Source organism: Dipodomys ordii, unplaced genomic scaffold (genome assembly GCF_000151885.1).
Source record: "Dipodomys ordii isolate 6190 unplaced genomic scaffold, Dord_2.0 Scaffold18, whole genome shotgun sequence".
In the NCBI taxonomy this organism is placed as follows: Eukaryota; Metazoa; Chordata; class Mammalia; order Rodentia; family Heteromyidae; genus Dipodomys; species Dipodomys ordii.
Genome location: NW_012267234.1, coordinates 8,971,346 through 8,996,819, shown reverse-complemented (window position 1 = coordinate 8,996,819; position 25,474 = coordinate 8,971,346). Strand labels below are relative to the sequence as shown.

The 25,474-nt window shown below is 42.8% G+C and overlaps 1 protein-coding gene across 1 annotated transcript; it reads right to left on the bottom strand.

Moving 5' to 3' along the window:
* Positions 1-2,414: 2,414 nt before the first annotated feature.
* LOC105982882 (cytochrome b5 type B) lies at positions 2,415-24,577 on the bottom strand. The gene is made up of 5 exons (XM_013012606.1): positions 24,343-24,577; positions 11,251-11,379; positions 10,478-10,507; positions 5,727-5,755; positions 2,415-2,826 (listed from the first exon to the last, which is right to left on the bottom strand). Exons 1-5 carry the CDS (start codon positions 24,502-24,504, stop codon positions 2,739-2,741), a joined length of 438 nt encoding a protein of 145 aa, XP_012868060.1. The 5' UTR covers positions 24,505-24,577; the 3' UTR covers positions 2,415-2,738.
* Positions 24,578-25,474: the final 897 nt, after the last annotated feature.

The following is a 25,474-nucleotide window of genomic DNA, read 5'->3' as shown; positions in this document are numbered from 1 at the left end:
CTGGAAGGGAAGGGGGAGGTTGTACCCCATCCAGCTGTTCCCTGCCAGACAGACAATGGCCCAGAAGCAGAAAAATAACCCCTAAGGGCAAGCATAAAAATCAGCATTCACACTGGGCACTGGTGACTCATGCTTGTAATCCTAGCTACTCAGGAAGCTGAGATCTGAGGACCACAGCTCAAAGCCAGCCTAAGTTGGAAAGTCCATAAGATTCTTATTTCCAATTAAACACCACAAAACCATAGTGGTGCTATGACTAAAAGTGGTAGAGCACTAGCTTTGAGCAGATAAAGCTCAAGGATAGTCTCCAGGCTTTGAGTTCAAGCCCCATAACCAACAAAAATAAAATAAATCAGCAGTTGGAAAACAGTTGGTGCACAATCAACTTAGGTGCTTCCACAGGGGAAACATAAAGTCAAAGATGCCAAAGAAATGCCCAGACCCATGACATAATTTTAAATTAAAAACTTACTTTTTAATGATATACATATTGAGGAGGAAGAAAAAAAAACCCAAAAGACTATTTTTTTAAAGCATTTTCGGGGCTGGGAAGGTGGCTCAGTGGTAGAGCGCTTGCCTTGTATGCGTGAGGCCCTGGGTTTGATTCCTTAGCACCACATAAGCAGAAAAAGCCAGAAGTGGAGCTGTGGCTCAAATGGTAGAGCACTAACTAGCCTTGAGCTGAATTGCTGAGGGACAGTGCCCAGGCCCAGAGTTCAGGCCCCACGATCAACAACAACAAAAAACAAAAAAAAATCAAAAGCAAAACAAAACTTTAGTTTTTGGGATGATGAAATAGAAAATAGTCTCTTGTCGGGGCTGGGAAGGTGGCTCAGTGGTAGAGCACTTGCCTTGCATGCATGAGGCCCTGGGTTTGATTCCTCAGCACCACATAAGAAAAAAGCCGGAAGTAGCGCTGTGGCTCAAGTAGTAGAGCGCTAGCCTTGAGCTGAAGAGCTGAGGGACAGCACCCAGGCCCAGAGTTCAGGCCCCACAACCGGACCCAAAAAAAAAAAAAATAGTCTCTTGTCATGAATGGTCTCCCACTCTTAAAGGTGAAGCTATTTTATTAAGGCAGACAGAAGATCAAAGTGGAGTCTTTTTTCTCTGGTCAAACAGGGAAATCAAACATTTGTTACTCTATTTAAAAAAGCCAACAGAATCCCTGGTAAATCTCTAAAGACATAGTATGTGTTTACATTTTGCCAATAATAGAGAGCTAGGAGAAAAGAGGAGGGGTAGTTAGAAGGTAGTGCCAAATCACAGAAAGCTTTGGGAGTTTTGCCCAACTCCTGTCAAAAGTAGTGCTTTCAGTATTTTTCAAAAGAAAGATCATTCTGAACTCACCAGGGTTCTAGCTTCCAAACCACACCTCCTCCTTCTTTCAGCTCTTCCCACCCAAGCAATCAAAGTAAAGCATAACCTGCTCCCCTCCCCTTGGGAGGGAAGGTGGCTGGATTTTGGGGGTAGGAATAGCATCCAGTTATATTCACATGGATAGGGGGGGATGGCCACAAAGCTCTTTCTAGTTTTAACAAACATAAACAAGGTCAAAGCTGGGGCTGGGAATGTGGCTTAGTGGTAGAGTGCTTGCCTAGCATTCATGAAGCCCTGGGTTTGATTCCATAGTACCACATAAACAGACAAAGCTGAAAAGTGGTGCTGTGGCTCAAGTGGTAGAGTGCTAGCCTTGAGTAAAAGAAGCTCAAGGACTATGCCCACACCCTGAGTTCAAGCCCCAGGACTAGCAAAGAAAAAAAAAAAAAGCTGAGAGCTAGTGGTTCATGCCTATAATCTTAGTGATTCAGGAGTTTGAGATCTGAGGATTCCAGTTCAAAGCCAACCCAGGCAGGGAAAGTCCACAACAATCTTATCTCTAATTAACTACAAAAAGCTGGAAGCAGAGTTATGGCTTCAAAAACCTCAGGGACAGAGCCCAGGACCAGCCAAAAAATAAAAAAATAGAAAATAAAGAATAATAATAAATAAGTACAATAAAATAGAGAAAAGGAAAATAAAAAAGCTAATTTTGTAGTTGTGTTTTCAATCATTGGTATATATGTATCAAACCTTTTGTGATAAATAGGAAAATTAAACCAGAATTTTACAAAAAGTATTTACTAAAAAGGAAAGCTTCAAAATTGGGTTAAGAATGTCTAATGTAGCCTGGTACTGGTGGCTCATGCCTGTAAAATCCTAACAACTCAAGAAGCTGAGATCTCAGGATTGTAGTTCAAAGCCAGCCTGGGCAGCAAACTCATATCGCCAATTAACCAGAAAAAGCCAGAAATGACACTCTGGCTCAAAGTGGTGGATCACTAGCCTTGATCAAAAAAGCTCAGGAGTAGCACTCAGGCCCTGAGTTCAAGCCCCAGTACCAGCACAAAAAGAACATCTCATATACAGTCCAACTCTTAAACATCAGGCTTTTTTTTTTTTAATCAAACAACGTCACTACATCGTAAGAATTGAAATCATTAACATAAGTGTGTGAAATGTAAGGTAGTTGTGGAAACCAGGGAAGATGCCCTGGGGAAGATAGAGCAAGTGTGCAGGTGCTTTGAGAGTAAGGCTCTGGAAAATGAAGGATTTTGGTCCCAGATTGAAGGTGGGTATGTGGCCAACCATCCTGGCTTCAAAGACGATTGGGCAGGAATCAAGGAGGGGCCACTGCTGCAGCTCCCAAAGCAAGTCTCTACTTCTCACTCCCAAGATGTGTTCCCAGGCTTCAGCAGGTCTCAAGATTTGCTTTCCATCTTGTAGTAGCGATATAGGACACCTATGAGGACCGCGCTGACAATGGGGAGAATCCAATATGCCCAGCAACTAGAATAAGGAAAAACAGCAGCAAAGGTGTGAGGATTTTATACAATCTAGACTTTCTTCCTTCTCTTTCACCTCATTTCATCCCATTTCATGTCACTATTTTTGGGGCCGGTACTGGAGCGTGAATTCAGGGCCTTGCATTCTCATTTGCAGCTTGTTGTTTTTTTGTTCAAGGCTGGCAGTATACCACTTGAGCCACAACTCCACTTCCAGCTTTTTTTGCTGGTAATTGGAGATAAGACTCTCTTGGGAGTCTTTTCTGCCCATGCTGGCTTTGAATCATGAACCTCAGAGCTCAGCCTCCTCAGTAGCTAGGATTACAAGTGTGAGCCACTGTTATCCAGCAACACTATCTTTCAATATCTGTTCACTAATAAATATTTATAGGGGCAAGAATCACCTAGGGAAATTAAACTGCTTTTATTACACAACAAACATCTCTATAGTCCTAAGTCAAGCAAAGAGCACTGGCTTGATACGTATTACAGGTGACACTCCTTAGAGTTTCAGAACAGCAATCATTTTTCTTAAAATAACTTCTTTAATAGAGTTTATCAAGCAGGGCGCCAAGGGCTCACATCAGTAATCCTAGCTACTCAGGAGGCTGAGATCTGAGAATTGAAGTTCAAAGCCAGCCCAGGCAGGAAAGTTTCTGAGACTTTTTTTGGGGGGGTCCAGTCATGGGGCCTGAACTCTGGGCCTGGGCGCTGTCCCTCAGCTCTTCAGCTCAAGGCAAGTGCTCTACCACTTAAGCCACAGTGCCACTTCTAGCTTTTTTTCCCTGCTTATGTGGTGCTGAGGAATCAAACCCAAGGCCTCATGCATGCAAGGCAAGTGCTCTACCACTGAGCCACCTTCCCAGCCCTCTCTGAGACTCATCTCCAATAAAGAAAACCAGAAGTGGCGCTGTGGCTCAAATGGTAGAGTGCTTGCCTTGAGCTGAAAAGCTGAGAGACAGCGCCCAGGCCCAGAGTTCAAGCCCCATGACTGACCAAAAAAAAAAAAAATAGAGCTTATCAGGGTCTTAGAGGAGTTGCTCAAATAGGAGTGGACCTCCCTGGCAAGGGTTAGGTACTGAGTACAAACCCTACTACCATAAAAAAAAATTAAAAATTAAATATTAAATTAAAATTTTAATAATCAAAAACTATTAAAATTGTTAGAATTAAAATGATTTTTAAAATTAAAAGTAATAATTAAAGTAAAATAATTAATAATTAAAATTATCAGCAGCTAGTTTGTTTTATTTTGTTTTTGTCGGTCGTGGGGCTTGAACTCTTGGGCCTACATGCTGTCCCTCAGCTCTTCAGCTCAAGGTTAGTGCTCTACCAGTTGAGTCACAGCACCACTTCTGTTTTTTTTTTTTTTTTATGTTTTATTGGAGATAAGAGTCTCACAGACTTTCCTGCCAAGGTTGGCTTTGACCCCTGATCCTCAGATTTCAGCCTCCTGAGTAGCTAGGATTACAGGTGTGAGCCATCAGCGCCTGGCTCAGCAGCTAGTTTTAAGGTATAATTCTTTCCTGGTTCAAATGACCAAGCTGTCTCGATAGTTAAGACATGTCTAGCTTCAGTATTAAATAGTTTCCAAGCCAATAAAAGCAACTAACATTCATAATAAAAATGATTGTTTGCCTAAACATGCCCACCACTTTGTATACCAAAGCATGTCAGAAAGCTACTCCAAACGATGTTAGAATGTCAGCCAAGTAACTTAGTTAAACAATAAATAAATAAATCAAGATGACTTGTGTATCAGCAAGATGGCCCATGGGAACTGTTAAGTAATCTCTTCACAAAAGAAATGAATTCAGATTTCTTGAGGAGCAACCACAAAAGACTCATGTCCACTGCAGATATTCCTTAATATAAAGACAGAATGGTTGATCACCAAGCCACGTGTAATCTTTCTACTAAACTGCCACTGAAGGGAGAAATGGAGGGAACACATTTATACTGCACGAAAGGAGATTTACATTGCACAGCAACTTCCTGCCAAAAGACAGAATTTTCTTCCTGTTGATCCACCCAGGCTAGTGCATGGAACTGCACACAATTGTGATTCATTTACTTGTAGCCCTTTGCAGTATTCTACAGGATGAATAGACTACAATTTATTCATTTTATTCAAAGATCTGTGTGTATGTGTGTGTGTATATGCCAACTCTGGGCTTGAACTCAGGGTCTAGGCGCTGTCCCTTGAGCGTTTGTGCTCAAGCCTAGTGCTCTACCACTTAAGCCACAGCTCTCCTTTCAACTTTTTTGGTAGTTTATTGTAGATAAGAGTCGCATGGACTCTCCTGCTCAGCTCTGAACTGCAATCCTTAGGTCTCAGCCTCCTGAGTAGCTAGGATTACACTGGTGCCTGGTTCTTGAAGATTTCTTTACAATCCAGGCTGGTCACAGTCAGGGTAGATAATGCACTTATGAGTGGGTGGCTTACTCCATTTCTCAGAGCTACAAACCTCTGTATTTCTAACATTACTGGGGGACACAGTACAAGGGACACACTACAAGTAAACCTTGGAGAAAAACAGAATTATTGACTATAACTAAAAATGTTTCTTTTGCACTTCACACAGATCAAGTTTCAGGTGAAAGTCAGGTAAGGCATCATAGAATTAGTTGCTCATATACACCAGCCTCTTCTTGGATGTGATTCCAATTTATGTCACAGATTGTAATATCACTCAATGAAAGAATCTTCTGATTATTCAAAATGGTTGAAATTATAAAAATGAACTTGATGAGTATAATAACTACTGAGTTTGTGAAGACTTTGTCCAAAAAAGCATTAGCTGTCAGCCTGTGCTCTTAAATTAGGTTCTGCATGTATATCTGCAGAAAAGCCTGAAGGCAGAAATTGGGGAGCACAAGGAAATCCATTAAAGAGGTACTCACCTTTTGCACGTATGGTTTTTCAAAGGATCCTGGTAAAGACACATATTCAAAAATAACAAAAGAGAAAAAAGAAAAAAAAGATTAACAGTGCATATAAGTCTTAATTATCTGTATAAATTCTGAAGCCTTAGGGCTGGGAAGGTGGCTCAGTGGTACAGCGCTTGCCTTGCATGCATGAGGCCCTGGGTTCCATTCCTCAGTACCACATAAGCAGAAAAAAAAAAAGCCAGAAGTGGTGCTATGGCTCAAGTGGTAGCACGTTAGCCTTATTAGCATAAAAGACCACATTTAACCAGGCACTGGTAGTTCATGCCTGTAATTTAGCTACTTTGCCCCAGGACTGGCAACAAAAACAAAACAAAACAGATATACTTTATAGAGTGGACCAGATATACTTTATAGAGTGGCCCACAAATTGAGTTTTAATTTCATAAGACTGCCATGCAAATAAAACACATCCCTCAAACTTCAAAGAAATTTGCTCAAAGGAAGTAAAACTTCCAATAAAAGGGTTTTGATAGCCGGGCGCTGGTGGCTCACGCCTGTAATCCTAGCTACTCAGGAGGCTGAGATCTGAGGATCGCGGTTCAAAGCCAGCCCGGGCAGGAGAGACCGTGAGACTCCTATCTCCAATAAACCACCAGAAAACCAGAAGTGGCGCTGTAGCTCAAGTGGTAGAGCGCTTGCCTTGAGCTGAAGAGCTGAGGGACAGCGCCCAGGCCCAGAGTTCAAGCCCCACGGCCGACAAAAAAAAAAAAAAAAGGGTTTTGATAAGCCCTCCTCATATAGTATCACAATTACTTGAGATTATTGTTATCTGCTTATCATTATACCATGATAGCATGGCATAAACAGGCTAATTACAACATTGTGGGTCTGTCTGAGAAATCACAACGAACAGTTCCATTTTCAGAGACTCGGGAAGGGGGTGTGGTAGGGACAATGATGCAAATGTGAGGTGTGAGCTATGGAAGAGATGCTTAAGGCATAATTAGCAACCAAGTCCTTCAGCTAAGTTTAGAAAGAAGCCAGGTAAGGTGGTGGTGGTTGTTGTTTTTAATACCATATTTGCATATGTAGTTTTTTAAAGTATGATGTTATTGTTATTATTAAGGTGTGATACAGAGCGATTACCATTTCATAAGTTTGGTAATGAATACATTTCTTTTTTGTCACCTCTGCCTTTCCTTTCTCCAGTGATGTAAGGTGGGTTGTTTTATTTTTTTTGGGGGGGGGTTGTTGTTGTTTTGTTAGTCATAGGGCTTGAACTCAGGGCCTGGGAGATGTCCCTGACCTTTTGCGCTCAAGGCTAGTGCTCTACTACTTTGAGCCACAGCACTAACTTCTGGTTTTCTGGCAGTTAATCGGAGATAAGAGTCTCATGGACTTTCTGCCCAGGTTGGCTCTGAACTTCGATCCTCAGATCTCAGCCTCCTGAGTAGTTAGGATGATAGGCGTGAGCCACCAGGGCCCAGCTTTATGTAAGGTTTTTTCTTGTTGTTTTTAATCCTATAAGACTGAAAAGAGTTTTTGATTTTGTTTTTTTATGGTCTTGGGGCTTGAATTCTGGGCCTGGGTAATACCCTGAATTTTTGTGCTCTACCACTTGAGCTACCACATAGCTCCAGTGCCAGCTTTTTGGTGGTTAATTGGAGATAAGAGTCTCTCACAGACTTTCCTGCCTAGGCTGACTTCAAACCACAATCCTCAGATCTCAACCTCCAGAGTAGCTAGGATTATAGGCGTGAGTGACCAACAACTAGCTTGAAAAGGTTTAATAACATATAATCTTCCTTTACCCACACTCTTCCTCTGAGCACAATGTTTCAATCCTCATCTCCATGTCCGAGGTCTGCTGAAGGGAACAGAGGCTTCAGTGACATGCCTAGCTTGTAGATTTATCCCCTTAGGTATTCAAGCACATGTGACTGGTTATCTGTGTATCCAGACTAGTATGCTCTCAACCTAGTCTACAGAAAGTACTAACTACAAAACTATGATTTTAGTTATAAAACAGCAGATCCAATATAATCCAAAGTTCTCCAAGCACAAGCTCTACTATATATACTTTATTTATTTATTTAATTTACTTATTTCCCCAGTACTGAAGGCCTAGGAGCTATCTCTCAGGTTTTGTGGGTTTTTTTTTTTTTTTTGCTAAAGGCTGGTGCTAAATCACTTGAGCCACACTTCCACTTCTAGTTTCTTGGTGATTAATTAGAGATAAGATGCTCACAGGCTTTTCTGGCTGGACTGGCTTTGAGCAGAGATTATAGTATCAGCCTCCTGAGTAGCTAGGATTATAAGAGTGAGCCATCAGCACCCAGCTTTAAGACATGTTTCTTTATTCTCCAAGTAGTTTATAACAGATTTGCACACAACAAATTGCTATGATTTTTACCTCAAAACTAATAGAAATTAACCCTGTAAGTAAAACTGATTCTTTTTTTTTTTTTGGCTAGTCGTGGGGCCTGAACTCTGGGCCTGGGTGCTGTCCCTCAGTTCTTTAGCTCAAGGCACCACTTCCAGCTTTTTTTTCTACTTATGTGGTACTGAGGAATCGAACCCAGGGCCTCATTTGCAAGGCAGGCACTCTACCACTGAGCCACCTTCCCAGCCCAGTAAAACTAATTCTTAAAAGCTCGAAGTTTATTAATGTTTTAACTCTTCCATAAAATAAATAATAATTATATGTAGTACATATAAATAAATACTTAAGCGGGATTTTGTAGGTTAAAAGGAAATACTTTAGCCTATCTGAGGAAACTTCTTATAAAATGATGTCTGATATCTTGCTACTGAATGCTAAAGCTGTTTCCTCATTTGTAAAATGAAGGACTCAAATGACCTGGAATTGTAAAATCGTGTCTAATTATTTCAACACAATTTTCTGAGCCAAGGGCATTTTATTAAGAGCTATGGGAGCAGCCTTCTAATGGGTGGAGAGAAGGAAACAGGAAGTGTTATTCTTCTATGTCTAGGAACTCTGAAGGAGAATGACATGGAGATCTCTCTCTCTTCGACTAGCTCCATAATGGAGTATTTTCGCAGATACTATTTCAACAGGCAATGAACCCAATTACTCACTCAACCAGATTCAGCTGCAAGAGTAAGAAAGTAGTGTCACATCTGGCCACCCCAGGGCATAGGTCTTGGGGGTCAGCAGATACGGATATCACTATAAGCTCTGTTTAAGAGAAAACATGAGCAAGGGGTACACACACACACACACACACACACTTAAGAAATGTGGTGTATTTTATCATCAGGACACAAATGTAGGGAAGAATGATCCAGAATGATGATGATGTGTTAAAACATAGACAAGGACTATTACAAGTATACCTCTGGCCTATCATAGTTTATTATGTAGGCTTTCAAAAGCTTAAGTAAAAGGTGTAGAAAGTGTATAAAAAGCTTATGTTTTACTTCTTAAATGGGATGTTTGCTATTCCAAGTATTTAAAATTGGAAGCAGATTTTAGGACACAGGACACCTTCAGAAAATTTAATAGAGTGGTCTGCTAGCATTCAGGCAGCTTCTGACTTATGCAGTGTGTCTCTGTGGCCAGTAACTGATGAAAAAAGATAATTTGGAAATTTCTGGCCTTAAACACCACTGGAAAGGGGGCTGGGAATGTGGCTTAGTGGTACAGTGCCTGCCTAGCATGCATGAAGCCCTGGGTTCAATTCCTCAGTACCACATAAACAGAAAAGGCCAGAAGTGGTGTTTTGGCTCAAGTGGTAGAGTGCTAAGCCTTGAGCAAAAACAGCTCAGGGACAGTGTCCAGGCCCTCAGTTCAAGCTCCCAAAAAAACAACAAAAACTATCCCTGGAAAGGACTCTTCCCCTCTACAGGGAATATCCTGTGAATGAAATGTTTACCTCTGAGGGTAAGACTTTTTTTTTCTTCTTCCAATCCTGGGGTTTGAACTCAGGTCCTGGGCACTGTCTCTAATTTTTTTTTTTTTTTTTGCTCTAGGCTAGCACTCTAGCTTGAGCCACAGCACCACTTCTGGCCTTTTCTGTTTATGTGGTACTGAGGAATCGAACCCAGGGTTTCATGCATGCTAGGCAAGCACAATACCACTAAGACACATTCCCAGCCCAGAAAAGGCTTTCTTATTTTCCTCCCTCAGTCAGGGTACATTAAGATTTTCCAAATACTCAGACTTCTGATTGTACCTACATACTCATTGGAAAGAGTATGGGCCTATGTGACCAATGAATTAAATTTAGGAATCCAAGAGGAAAAAACCTCTCTTTTATTCATAACGAAGATAACTTTTAAGAGAAAAGTAACTTTTTCTTTATATAGAAGCAATTATTATTGCATGTTCTACATAGGCAAAAGTAAGCTGTATTTCTCTAAACTTAACCTATAAACAAATTTCTATAAGCTTGGCACTGGTGGCTCATGCCTGTAATCCTAACTACCCAGTAGGCTGAAATCTGAGGATTGTGGTGTAAAGCCAGTCCAGGCAGGAGAGTCCGTGAGTCTTTAATACCAGCAAAAAGGTGGAATTGGAGCTGTGGCTCAAGTGGTAGAGTACTACTAACCTTGATCACAAAAGCTCAGGGACAGTGCCCAGGCCCTTACTTAGTTCAAGCCCCCAGACCCAGCACACACACACACACACACACACACACATACACACTTGCGTGCGCGCATGCGCGCGCTCGCGCACAATTCTACTTGAGTAAACAAATATAAACCGTATAGACAAACAAGATAAACTGATAAACCCTTACCTTTTTACCACTATTGGGTTTAAGGTCATTCTGTAAAAAAGAAAACAATGTTTTAAGACACATCCAAATGATCTCTTCTGATGTGTTTGTTTCTAATCTTGGAACCTGAGGCTAGTTTTTGCTGGCAGTGTATTATCTGTGGGAACCAGGGTCTGAAGAACTAGCCTGACCCACCTCCCCTCACTTCCCCCACACGCATTTAACATATCAGGGTCTCCTGTTAGAATGGTTAAGTATGAAGGATTTAAAAGTCTATAGTTACCAGTATGTGTGCCAGCTCTGGGGCTTGAACTCAGGCCTGGGCACTATGCCTGAGCTTCTTTTGCTCAAGACTAGCACTCTACCACTTGAGCCACTACTCCATTTCTGGCTTTTTTTTTTCTTTATTATTGATAAGAGTCTTACAGACTTTTCTGCCCAGGTTGGCTTTGAATCACGATCCTTAGATCTCAGCCTCCCAAGTAGCTAGTGTTACAGGCATGAGCCTCCAGTGCCCAGGCTTACAAGGGGCTTTCATGAACAACCAAACCACCACAGTTTTACATATGGATTCATTCATTACAAGAATCAATCATCAATAAAAATAATCCAAACACCAGTCCCTTTAGCTTTTCAGAGATACTATGTGCTATACACTATAAGGCTAGATGATTCTAGAACAATGTAACCAATAGCTAGGCTGAATGACTTTCTAGTCATTCATTCTCATGTTATGTGATGTTGTGCTCTATTATTGATGCTGTGCTGTGCTATGCTCACAAGTTTGTTCTTACCGGGTGGACGTCACCAATGTAGTACTGCTTCAGCATCTCTCTGGCATCGGAGGAGTGGCCTATATCTTCAAAGCTTTCGCTTGCATCGGTACCAGCCTGTTCCAGCAGAACCTCTTCTCCAGCAGGATGCTGGGAGGAAAAGATATTTAATGAACCAAGGGTTCTCTGAAAAGCAAATCCATGTATATTTTTCCTTTGGTTCCCCAATTCTTCTTGTTCTTTTCTCCTTTGAATGGGAGTAATGGAACAAATTGCCATTGTGTGTTACCTGGGAGGATGCAACAGGAAGGAATAGAATTTCTGTAATATTCTGGCCCAAACTGCATGCTATGGGTATGATGGTGAGGCTAAGACAAGTGTGTAAAATGAGTGACAGTCCAGAAGATGAATGGCCTGTGACACTCAAAAGTAACTGAGGTCGGCAAGTCAAGAAGAAACTGTTCAAGATTTCAGAGACTACGGAGACATGACTACTGGGCACAATGTGTGAGTGTAGGTTGGTTCCCTTCCCTGTCATTATTAAGACTACCACAGCCAGTGGCTCATGCCTGTAATCCTAGCTACTAAGGAGATTGTGATCTGAGGATTGTGGCTAAAAAGCCAGCTGGGCACAAAGATTTGAGGGTATCTCATTGCCAAGTAACCAGCAAAAGATGAGCTGGAGGCATGGCTTAAGTGGCAAGAAATAGAACTATTATCGATCTAATAATCCCAATCCAGGGTGTGTGTGTGTGTGTGTGTGTGTGTGTGTGTGTGTGTGTGTGTGTGTGTGTGTGTGTATTAGCATAGGGTCTCAAAGTTGGTTTTTTTTGTAATTTGTTTAGATTGGGGGGGGGGAACACAAGGGCTTACTATGTATCAGAGGTTGGCCTCAAACTCACAATCCTACCTCTGCTTCCAGAGTACCTGGCACTTGTGACTACTGGCTTCAAGAAGTATTTGTAAAGTCAGGCACCAGTGGTTCATACCTGCAATCCTAGCTATTCAGAAGCCTGACATCTAAGGATCGTGGTCAAAGCCAGCCTGGGCAGAAAAATCCCCATGAGACTCTTTTCTCCAATTAACCACTCAAAAACTGGAAGTGGCACTATGGCTCAAGTGGTAGAGCACTAGCCGTGAGCACAAAGAGGCTCAGGAACAGTGCCCAGGCCCTGAGTTCAAGCCCCACAACTGACCAAAAAAGTATTCATACTCCAACCTTCTCAGCAGCATTATTCCCAGTAGCCAAAAGGCAAAAGCCACTCAAATGTTCATCAGGAGATAAATGAGTTAAACAGAATGTGATGTATGTACATACAATTGGCTATTATTCATTCTTAAAAAAATGAAATCCAGTCACATTCTCCTGCAACAAATGAACCTCAAGAACTTTATGCTAAGTGACCCAATCAGAGAATGGATTCTACCTTTATATGACATTTCTAAAATTGTCAAATTCAAGCCAGGCGCTGGTGGCTCACGCCTATAATCCTAGCTACTCAGGAGGCTGAGATCTGAGGATTGCGGTTCAAATCCAGCCCGGGCAGGAGAGACCATGAGACTCCTATCTCCAAATAAAACCACCAGAAAAACCGGAAGTGGCGCTGTAGCTCAAGTGGTAGAGCGCTTGCCTTGAGCTGAAGAGCTCAGGGACAGCGCCCAGGCCCAGAGTTCAAGCCCTACGACCGACCAAAAAAAAAAAAAAAAATTGTCAAATTCATAAACAGAAAGTAAAAGACTAGTTGCTCTATCCAAAGAGAAAAAGGATTTGTTGAATAGTCTAGTTTAAAGTTTTCAAGATTCAAAAGTTCTGGAGGGGGCTGGGAATGTGGCTTAGTTGTAGAGTGCTTGCTTACCATGCAAGAGGCCCTAGGTTCGATTCCTCAGTAACACATAAGCAAAAAAATTAAAATTTTTTTAAAAGTTCTGGATGCCTGATTCACAGGTATGGACAATACAATTGCTGGACTGCACACTTTACAAAGTTTAAGATGGCAAATTTTATGAAATACATTTTCATAATATAAAAATGTCAATAAAATCGAAAAGTAAAATAAAATCAATTCCATATATGACGTGTGTATGTGTGTATGTGTGTGTGTGTGTGTTGGTCATGAGGCTTGAATCCTGGGCCTGGGCGCTGTCCCTCAGTTCTTCAGCTCAAGGCTAGCACTCTATCATTTGAGCCACAGCGGCACTTCCAGTTTTCTGTTGGCTTATTGGAGATAAGTGTCTCATAGAGGGCTGGAAAGGTGGCTCAGTGGTAGAGCGCTTGCCTTGCATGAATGAGGCCCTGGGTTCAATTCCCCAGCACCACATAAGCAAAAAGAAAAAGAAAAAAGCTGGAAGTGGCACAGTGGCGCAAGTGGTAGAGCGCTAGCCTTGAGCTGAAGAGCTGAGGGATAGCACCCAGGCCCAGAGTTCAAGCCCCACGACTGGAGCAAAAAAAAAAAAGTCTCATAGACTTTCCCACCCGGGCTGGCTTTGAACTGTGATCCTGAGATATCAGCCTCCTGAGCAGTTAGGATCACAGGCATAAGCCATCAGCGCCCGGCCATATATGACATATATGACATGTACATGATATACATGCCAGGCAGCTGGAAAAAGAAATAATATGTATATGGAGTATATTATGTGGGCAATGGCATCTGGAGTTGGAAGTCGGGACAGCGGTGGCTTTGGGGATGGGGCGGGGACAAGCTGGAAGGAGCACTTCTAGGTTGCTAGTATTGTTCTTTCTCCACTCGGAGGGGATTTCGCAAATGTACTGACTTAGTGAAAACTCATTGAATGTGCTTTCAGGTTTTGTGCATTTTTTTTTCTGTTGCTGCTTTTTAAAAATATGCCTTAAAAAAAAAAACCAGGCACTTGACATTTGAACAGAGGAAACACCTGGATGTGTTTACTGACTGGATAGAGGGCAGAGATTTTTCACAACATTTTTAGCTGCAGAACACTTTCTGGAAGCAACATTTTGGATGGAAGCCCCATACACACAATCAAGTAAGTGTACATGATTAAAGTGCTCCATGACCGTCAATAATCAATTTGAAAATCACTAATTACACACAAAAGGGACAAAGAAGACTAGGTTTCAAATTAAGCAGTATTAGCAGCAGACATAGGGCGGAAGAGTTTGGAGGAAGATGAATTTATTTTCAGTCCTGCTTAGTCTTAGAAACTACAAGGACCGGGCTGGGAAGGTAGCTCAATGGTAGGCTTGCTTCGCATGCATGAGGCCCTGGGTTCGATTCCTCAGCACCACATAAGCAACAAGAAAAAAGCCGGAAGTGGCACTGTGGCTCAAGTGGTAGAGAGCTAGCCTTGAGCTGAAGAGCTGAGGGACAGCGCCCAGGCCCAGAGTTCAGGCCCCACGACCAGACCCAAAAAAAAAAAGAAAAAAAGAAACTACAAGGACCGGGCTAATCTCAGTCCTTCAGGACTTACGAGAACAGACTTGTGGGACTGTTGGTTAATACAGTGAAAACAAGCCATAGAAAAAATTTAAATGCACCAGAGAAGTGGCTGGATAAGGGAGAAAGAAACTAGAATACATACAAGCATTTTTACTCCTTAAACTGATCTAAAGATCAGTGTGTTCCAATCCTAGCCCGATGTTTTTAAGATGGATGGGACTAGGTTTGATTAAAACAAACAAACAAAAAACCCCAACCAGTTCCTGTAACTAGTGATAGACTTCATCTCACAACTCCTGAAACAGTGATAAACATCATCTTGGCTTAGAATACATATGAGTACATTTTCATTACTTTGGAGTTTCTTCAAGATGCCAAAATCATAAGCAACAAAATTTAAAAACTTTATCAAAAATTAAGAATTTGGCCAGGCCCCGGTACCTCACACCTGTAATCATAGTTACTTAAAGGCTGAGAAGTGGAGGATCACAGTTTGAAGCCAGCGCAAGGAGAAAAGTCCCCAAAATTCCATCTCCTGGCACTTGGGCTCAAGTTGTAGCGCAAGCCACTTGCCAGCTTTATGCAAGAAAGCTCCATTGACTTTTGAGCTCTGAGTTTAAAGCCTGGTACTAGAAAAAAAAAAAAAAGTACCTATACATCCTACAACAAAGATACCTTGAAAATATTAAAATAAGTCAGTAGCAAAAGGCCACATATTGTATGATTCTATTTATGCAAAATGTCTGGAGATGGAAAATCCACAGAGCTGAGTATAGGAGAGGAAATGAGAAGTAATAGCTAATAGGCATGTTTCTTTTTGATGTGATAAAAAGTGGAAGTTAAAAACCAGACCTCTAAGTCCATGCCTACAATCCCAGCACACAGCATCACAAGTTCAAATCCATCTTGGTATAGGAAATTTGAGGCCAACCTGGGCTACACAGGAAGACTCTGTCTCAAAAAAAAAAGGGGGGGGGTTGGAAGGTGGCTCAGTGGTAGAGTGCTAGCCTTTCCTACGCGAGGCCCTGGGTTCAATTCCTCAGCACCATATAAGCAGAAAAGGCTGGAAGTGGCACTGTGGCTCAAGCAGTAGAGTGCTAGCCTTGAGCTGAAGAGCTGAGGGATAGTGCCCAGGCCCAGAGTTCAGGCCTCAGGACTGACAAAAAAAAAAAAAAAAGCAAGAAGATAAGAAAGCAAGCAAGCAAGCTCTGACATTTGTACAACCATTTGGAAATGACGAAAACCACTAAACTATACACTTATTTTTTATTTTATTTTTTTTCAGTTGTGGGCTTGAACTCAGGGTACATAGGCACTGTCCCTGAGCTCTTTTGCCCAAGGCTAGTGCTCTACCACTTTGAGCCACAGCTCCACTTCTGGTTTTTGAGTGGTTAATTGGAAGTAAAGAGTCTCACAGGGACTTGTCTGCCTGAGCTGGCTTCAAACCACGGTTCCTCAGATCTCAGCCTCCTAAGTAGCGAGAATTATAGGCATGAGCCTGGACATCACTTAAAGGAAACAACAAGCCAAGAGTACCAACCTTGAGTTCTGCATGCTTCTACAAAAGATAACATCTTATTTCAACTAACAATTTTCAACATTATTCCTCTTCAACCTAAAAACACTTGTCTGTTTAAAAAAGAAAAAAAGGTCTGGTGCCAGTGGCTCCCACCTATAATCCTAGCTACTCAAGAGGCTGAAGTCTGAAAATCAAGGTTCCAAGTTCACTTGGGCAGACAAATGGGACTTTTATCTCCAGCTAACCAGCAAAATGCCAGAATGGATGAATGGTTCAAGTGGCAGAGTGCCAGCATGAGTGAAAAGCCATGTAAGAGTGCAAGGCCCAAAATCTTTCTGAATTTTATTTCACTCGCTCCATTGACTCTTCAATTATTTATTCAAGAGCCTCAACTTCAAAATAGTTCAGTAACTACTGGGACCTTTCCAGCAAGCCAACACTACACCCATTCACTCCAATCCAGGAAATGCCTAACCTTGCCCATTGGCCACTATTAGCAACAAACATTGTGGAGTGGTGGCATACATATGTCCCAGTTCTTGGAAGCCCGAAGAAGAAGGCTGCTGAGCTTAGAAGTTCAAGACCAGCCTGGACAGCATGGGGAGAATTCCTCTCTTCCCCAAATTGAATGAATGAATACAAACAAATCTAAATGCTCCTCCTTTTCAAATTCCTTCCCCGTTCCAGTTGGTTGTGGTTCCAACAAAGAAAAATGGTTGGCAAAGAGGATAAAACCTTCCATTATCGGTGAATAAAATAGTAACGCTCCATCAGGAGTGAGAGACTGTGTAAGAAGTTCAACAGCAAGCCAAAACAGAGGCTTGAGACGCACCCAGGCATTTTCTTATTACTCAGTATCTGCCCTAGAGGTAACCTCTGCCATTTAATTGACACACTTGCAAGCTGGATATCAAACACAAAAGGACATTATTCACCCAGTTCCCAGCAAGGTCAGTGCTGGAGGTTCAAAGTCAACTGCTCAATTTTTTTAATCTTAATATATGCAGATACATACAAATCATGCTTGTGGGAGTAAGTTAGAAAATGCTGAGGTAAGTATTGTAAGACCAAAATAAACAGCCAGTGGCTCAGAAGGCTGAGATCTGAGGGACAGATGCCCAGGCCTTGAGTTCAAGCCCCAATACCAGCATACGCATACATACACATACACATACATACACACAAAGGAAGAAAGGAGGAGGGGGGAGAGGAAGGGCAAGGGAGAGTAGGAGAAGGAGAAGGGAGAAAGAAGAAAGAAGCCGGGTGCTGGTGGCTCACTCCTGTAATCCTAGCTACTCAGGAAGCTGAGATCGGAGGATCACAAAGCTAGCCACAGCAGGAAAGTCCATGAGACTCTTATCTTCAATTAACCACCAGAAAACTGGAAGTGGTGCTGTGGCTCGAAGTAGTAGAGTGCTCGCCTTAAGTAAAAAAAGTTCAAGCTCCACAACCAACAAAAAAATAGGAGGAAAAAAACAATACACTGCCTCTCATTCTTGAAACAGAACACTTAATCAGGCTAACCACTGCCTGGTCTACAACTCCACTCTTTTCATTCTTTTTTAATTTTTATTTATTCTTCTTGTTGTTGTTCATTATGGGGGCTGAACTCTGGGCCTGGGCACTGTCCCTCAGCATTTCAGCTCAAGGCTAGTGCTCTACCACTTGAGCCACAGCGCGACTTCTAGCTTTCATTCTTTTTTTTTTTTTTTTTTACTACATTCACTATATTTATAAGAAACAAGAAAATAAGAAATCATAATTATGGCTTCTGGTCTAGAATAGACTTAACTTCTCATCAAAGCCCCTCTGACTGACTACATGCATTTGAACTTTGATGGTAGACATTGCTTTAAACACATCCAAGAGTGCTTCTTTGGTAAGCAGCTTCATCGATAAGTCTAGTTTGACTCCATTTGGTACCACTGCGCACAAGTGTTCCAGGACCCTAAAGACAATTGTTTGGGTCCCTCAAAAATAACTAGGGGTCAGTAAGCCTGGCTTCGTGGGACTGTGGGCCCAGCCATCTCTACCCCAGCCTTCTCCCCACTGCTGCTCTGCAAAAACTACATTGACAAAACCACAAGGATTTTTTCCCTCTGTAAACACTAGGAGAAAAAGGCGAACAACTATACACAACTTATTGAAGACAGCATTTTTTTTTCCCTCTATTAGTCTACTTTTTTCATAGTGATAGCACCTCAATCACACTAGGCAAGTGGTCCTAGCTATATTCCCAGCCCTCCACTGTTTTCAGATACCACCTTTATCACATGCTAAGTTGTCTTGCATAAATAAGAACTTTCTGTACAACTCCAATTTGTTTCCATGGATCTATCTGTTGATTCCTAATGAACAAATTATCTGCTCAGATCACTATCTGACAGATTTTCAATCCCTAGTCTCTTTATTAAATACTAGTGGAATGGTAATTAATGCTAATGGAAAGAACACAGAAGAAGAGAGAATTCTAAGAATGATAGAGTTACAGAATAAAAATCTTGTTGGGAAAAAAATCCCATTAAGTTCTTTGTGGGTGGAAATTCCACCCTGACGTAATTAAAATGGAACAATAGAGTTACTAGACACCACCTGACTTGGAAAATGAAATGGAGAAACATGGAGGAAGCTATGACATGAGGCGGAATGATGAAAAGAGTGACCTCTAGCCCAACATATTACATCACCTAAGTAAAATACAGAGATTAAAGCTTTGGAGAGGATTAAAACCCACTTCCTAAACAATCTGACAAGGCGAGGAAAGATAATAGATATGGATGGTGAGCAGGAGGAAATGGTGAGGGCCCATAGGCATTTGCTTCCAGAAGAGAACGAGCCAGGTAAAACAGGCAAATTAGCTCCCGGCCAAAAAAAGGGTACAAGCTGGCAAAGGTACAACCAGGCCGAGTTGAGTCAAGTCTGTGGATTCAAACATAACCAGAGATCTTGGTCCCTGTCACCGTGCATCTCGCGGCTGCAGAAAGGGCTTCTCTTCTTCTTCATCTTCTCTTCTTGGGATTTACTCCTCCCCACTGCAATTATTTCATGCCTTTCCTCCCACCAGATTATGAACTCTTACACAGAGAGCCAGGGCTCTCTTATTGGTGATAATTTGAGAACACAGCAAGGAGCCTGGAACATAGCAAGATGTAGGGAGCGCTGACTTTATCGTTTAGGTGCACATAGACCTGTCCACACCCCTATGCAAAATGCACCTGTCCACATCCCCATGCAAAATGCACAGATAAATCAAAGTAGATTCACTCATCAAGCCATCTCACCCGTGTGCAGCATCTCACCCACAAGTCAGTCCACAGCATTCAATTTACCATTATTTGCAATCTGTTTATTTACTTATGTACTGGCTTTTTAAGACAAGAGTCTCAAACTGGAGATCCAGTTTGGATCAGCCAGGCATGAACCACTGCGTCTTCCCACTGCCAGATCGAATTTACCTTCAAATCTCTCAAAGTACCTCTTATTTACTACTCCAAAGATGTTATTAGAATCCTGAGGTCCTGAGTTCATCCCCAGAACCACATACTCACACAGACACACACACACAAAGCTAAAACAAATATAATTTTGTACTCATTACAAAAATAACCACCAGGGCTGGGAATGTGGCTTAGTGGTAGAGTACTTGCCTTGCATGCCTGAGGCCCTGGGTCTGATTCCTCAGCACCACATAAGCAAAAAGAAAAAAGCTGGAAGTGGCACTGTGGTTCAAGTGGTAGAGTGCTAGCCTTGAGCTGAAGAGCTGAGGGACAGTGCTCAGGCCCAGAATCCAGGCTCCAAGACCAGACCCAAAAAAAAAAAAAAAAAAAATTTAAGGGCGAGACCACACAAACACCCCACAGAAAGACATATACAAATTACCCATGAAAACACAGAACATCATTAGTCATCAAGGAGAGGAAAGATAAAAACCACAATTATATGCTACATACACTCATCAGAAAGGCTCAACATCAACAACTAATAAATACAACATGTCAATGATGTGGAAAATTAGGAAAGTCATACATTATTGGTTTTAATATAAAATGATGTAAACTCTTTGAGAAAAGCTCTAGTTACTTAAAAAGTTAATCTCACTCACCATTTTACTACTAGGTTTCTACCCAAACAGAATGGAAATACATGACCTCACAAATATCTCTTCATGCAAGTTCACCTCAGCTTTATTCATGACCATCAAATACTGGAAACTACCCAAATGTCAATCAACAGGTTAATGGATTCACACAATGAAATAAGGAGCAATAAAAAGGAACAAATTAGCCAGGTGGCTCACACCTGTAATCCTAGCTACTCAGGAGGCTAAAGTCTGAGGATCAAGGTTCAAAGCCAGCCCAGGAAGGAATGTTCCCATGAGACTCTTATCTCCAATTAGCCCCTCAAAAACCAGAAGTGGAGCTGTAGCTGAAGGTGGTAGAGTGCTAGCCTTGAGTGAAAGAGCTCAGGGACAGCTCCAAACCCTGAGTTCAATCCCCACAACCAAAAAAAAAAAGAAAAGAAAAGAAAAACACCACTGCCTACCTATTATTATGAACTATGCTTTAACCTAAAACTTATTAGAAGGCAGTCACCATAGGACACAGCTAAGGCTAGAATAAAAGCAATGCTACGTGGACAAGAGAAATCAAGGGATTTTCTAAGCCAGATTCTGTCACTCAGCAATCATATGGTCAGATTTTCTCTCAACCTCTTTCTGTACCCGCCGTTAAAATAGGACTATAGTGAATCACTCTAGGCTAATTATTTTCTTTTCTTCTTTTTTTTTTTTTTGGGGGGGTCCAGTCGTGGGGCCTGAACTCTGGGCCTGGCACTGTCCCTCAGCTCTTCAGCTCAAGGCTAGCGCTCTACCACTTGAGCCATAGCGCCACTTCCGGCTTTTTTTTTTCTGCTTATGTGGTGCTGAGGACTCGAACCCAGGGCCTCATGCATGCAAGGCAAGCACTCTACCACTGAGCCACCTTCCCAGCCTAGGCTAATTATTTTCAAAGCAAACCAGGAATTGTACTAGTGGTAGAGCACTTGACTAGCTTATGTGAAGCCCTGGGTTCAATTCCCAGAATTGGAAGGGAAAAAAAAAAAAGCTAAGTATTACTCAAACCAGCAATCCTACCTTCTGGTGAGGTGGAGAAGGGAGGATCATGGTTCTAGGCCAAAACAGGCAAAAAGTTTCTCAAATTAACCAGTAAAAACACAGGCACCATGGTGCACATCTGACATCCCAGTTTTTTTTTTTTTTTTTTGTCGGTCGTGGGGCTTGAACTCTGGGCCTGGGCGCTGTCCCTCAGCCCTTCAGCTCAAAGCGAGCGCTCTGCCACTTGAGCTACAGCGCCACTTCCGGTTTTCTGGTGGTTTATTGGAGATCAGAGTCTCACGGTCTCTCCTGCCCGGGCTTTGAACCTCGATCCTCAGATCTCAGCCTCCTGAGTAGCTAGGATTACAGGCGTGAGCCACCAGCGCCCGGCAACTGACATCCCAGTTTTGTGGGAAGCATTAGTAGATAGACTGAAGGCCAGGCCAACCTGGCTGTAAATTCAAAACCCTATTTAAAAAATAATTAGGAAGTGGTGCTGTGGCTCAAGTGATAGAGTGATAGCCTTGAGCTGAAGAGCTCAGGGACAGTGCCCAAGGCCCAGAGTTCAAGCTCACAACCAAAATTTTAAAAAAGTTCCTTGAGCTGGGAAGGTAGCTCAGTGGTAGAGCGCTTGCCTTGCATGTATGAAGCCCTGGGTTCAATTCCTCAGCACCACATAAGCAGAAAAAGCCAGAAATGTCACTGTGGCTCCAGTGGTAGAGAGCTAGCCTTGAGCTGAAGAACTCAGGGAGTTCAGGCCCCACAACCAACAAAAATAAATATTAAAAATAGTTAAAGCAAAATGGAATGGGAGCATTACTTAGTGGTAGGCCTCTTGCTTAGAAAGCACAAGGCTCTAAGTTCAAACCCCAGTACTTCCAAAAACATACATATATAATTTTATACACATACACACATACACACACACACACACACACACACACACACACACCTAAATTTAAATAAGAAAAAATGCCAGTCAGGCACCAGTAGCTCACGCCTATAATCCTAACTACTTAGGAGGCTGAGATCTGAGGATCTCAGTTCAAAGCCAGCCCAGGAAGGAAAGTCCTTGAGACTCTTATCTCCAATAAACCACTCAGAAAACCAGAAGTGGCATTGTGGCTCAAGTGGTAGAGCACTAGCCTTGAGCTGAAGAGCTAAGGGACAGCACCAAGGCCCAGAGTTCAGGCCCCATGACAAAGAAAGAAAGAGAAAGAGAAAGAAAGAAAGAGAGAAAGAAAGAAAGAGAAAGGAAGGAAGGAAGGAAGGAAGAAAGGAAGGAAGGAAGGAAAGAAGGAAGGAAGGAAGGAAGGGAAGGAAGGAAAGGAAGGAAAAGAAAGAAAGAAAAGATGCCAATATAGGGGCTGGGAAGGTGGCTCAGTGGTAGAGCGCTTGCCTTGCATGCCTGAGGCCCTGTTCGATTCCTCAGCACCACATAAGCAAAAAGAAAAAAGCCGGAAGTGGCGTTGTGGCTCAAGTGGTAGAGCACTAACCTTGAGCTGAAGAGCTGAGGGATAGTGCCCAAGCCCAGAGTTCAGACCCCACGACCAGACCCAAAAAAAAAAGATGCCAATATGCTACACATAGAAAAATTCCTAAATCCCTGAATTATTTCCCTAGAAATATTTGCACATATTCTCTTTGGGAAGCTAAGTTTTTAAAGCATTTATGCAATTGAGTCAGAGTGTAGCAATGAATGGAAAAACTATTTTACTAGCCCTCAAATTAATAGAAAAAAATATTTTCCTAGTAATTTGCCTCCGAGAAAATGAACAGGAAAAAATTTTCTCAGTTACAGTAAGGTTATATTATACAAAGGTAGTACAGGAAATTGACCACAGAATATTTTCTCTATTATAAAATAAGCACACATAAATCAAAGCTTCAAATTTATCTTTAGTGCCTGAACATCAGTAATTCTCTAGGGCTAGGGAGAATGATAACCACAGCAAAGGGACAAAGATAACTACTTAAGATAACAGAAATATTTTTTTCTTTTGGCAATGCTGGGGCATAAACTCAAGGCCTCATACTTGCTAGAGCGAGTGCTCTACCACATCTCCAGCCCAAGTCTCTTATTTCTTAATCGGGTTTATAATGAGAAGGCTGAACACATTTGTCAAAGCTTATCAAGCATGTACATTTTATTTTTTCCGGTCCTGGGTCTTGAACTCTGGGCCTGGGTACTATGGGTGGGCTCCTTTTGGAGCTGTGGTTGAGCCACAGCCCACATCCGGCTTCTTCTGTGATTAACTGGAGATGAGAGTCTTTCCTGCCCAGGTAGGCTCTGAACCGTGATCCTCAGATCTCATCCTCCTGAGAAGCTAGGATTCCAGGCGTGAGTCACCGGCGCCCGGCAAATATGTATATTTTAAATGGGTGCAAGTTATTGCATGTAAATTCTGTCAATAAAGTTACTTCAAACAAATAAATATTTTTAAAACTGTCTCCTTAAAAAAAAAAATCACTCAGTTGCACAATGATCTCTGAGACTTGTGTAACCAAATCTAACACAGCAAGTTTGAAGAGTGAATCTTACTAGGTCAATGGCAAAGAAAAAAGTTCATCTCATGATCTTCTGGACTCAAGGTCAACTCGAAGCAGGAGAGGAAAAAACATAATCCAGAAAAGAGGGCCCCAGATCCTCAAGAAAGTATTAATCCTCACACGGTTTTACTTCCGAAGGCATTCTGGAAAGATCACAGGTATGGGGCTCTTCCAACGTGGGTTCGAACAGGGATCAGAACCTTGAGAGTGTATGACCTTGAGAGTTCTCTGCCTCTGAGCCTCAGTTTCCCTAGGTGTAAAATGGGACTGATGACGGCCTAGAGTTTAACCTAGCGCACAGAAGCTGCATAAGAAATGCACGCGATTACATAATTGGCAAGGGAACTGGTACTGGCTGGAGATCCTCGCCGATCTGCGACCTCCCGCCCCCGGCCCCCTGAGGGTCGCGGTCCCTTTGGTCCGCCTTATCGCCCACTGCCAGGCCTCGTTTCCTTCCTGTGCACGCTCGGGGCGGCCCGGTCACCCCTCACCCTGCGGCTCCCGGGGGCCGCCCTCCCTCCTCCCCGCCCCACCTCGTTGAGGAAGCGGGTGACATCGTAGACTCGCCCGTGAATCACCAGCCACGTTTCCTTCGCGGTGTTGTGCTTCGCCACCTCCTCCATCCGATAGTAGGTGACGGACGTCTCGCCGTCCTGGCTTTTCCCGCCGCTGCCGCTAGTTCCCGTGGTCGCCATTGAGACACAGACACCTCTTCTAGGCTGCTAGGGTTGCTGCAGCCTTTACTTCCTAGAGATGGAGACGACTCTTGGCCCTTCTCGGCTTCCGTAACCGGGTTGCACGCCTGGTCTGAGGCCGGATGAGCCAATCAGGGTCCTCCAACCCCTCCAATCTGACCAATCACAGGCTGAGATTTTGGAGCGGTGCCCAAAAGCTTCTCGGGGGCAGGTGTCTCCTCAGGAGACATTTCCACACGCAGGTACGTGCACCCACGGCTGATCTGCGTTCTGCTGAGCCCCCAAACCGGGGCCCAGGTCTCCAGAATCCTTCCTGCTTCCCTTTCCATTCCTCCCACCACGCTTCCCTTCCCAGTTTCCCCCACCACTAGGCAAGGCATGTACTGAAGCCACGTGTTCATATCCCGCCTGATCCCAGGCTGTGATCTGTCCAATCCCCTCTCCCTCCAGGCCCAGTTTCCTCACCGGTAAAATGGGTGTGAGAGCCTCTGCCTTCCTAGGGGGTTGGCACTTTAAATGAATGTGCCTGTAAAACGCTTAGCACACAGTAATCGAATAACCGGTGTTAGAGATTCAGGGTGACTGGCCTGAGACCTCAAGACTGCGATTAGGAGTTAAGATATGGAACCCCAAGGTTCACCACTACTAAGAATCTGATTTTTAAATGAATTTCTTTAGTGATCAGGACCTATCTGCATTGTTTTAGATTCTTTGTGGCCTAAAATAGAATTCACTTTGGCTGTCCCTTCACCAGAGGTCCTAACATCTTGGAATTCCAAGTTTGGTTAACGAATGGGCTGGGAAGGTGGCTCAGTGGTAGAGCGCTTGCCTTGCATGCATGAGGCCCTCGGTTCGATTCCTCAGCACCACATAAAAAAAAAGAAAAAAGCCGGAAGTGGCGCTGTGGCTCAAGTGGTAGAGCGCTAGCCTTGAGCTGAACAGCTGAGGGACAGCGCCCAGGCCCAGAGTT

Bases quoted from the DNA above. Each gene is read 5' to 3' on its own strand.
- LOC105982882 (XM_013012606.1), bottom strand. From the start codon at position 24,504: ATGGCGACCACGGGAACTAGCGGCAGCGGCGGGAAAAGCCAGGACGGC. The intron at 10,508-11,250 runs GTAAGAACAAAC...TCTTTTTTACAG, and splicing joins ACATTGGTGACGTCCACCCG to AATGACCTTAAACCCAATAG. The intron at 2,827-5,726 runs GTGAGTACCTCT...TCCTTATTCTAG, and splicing joins AAAAACCATACGTGCAAAAG to TTGCTGGGCATATTGGATTC.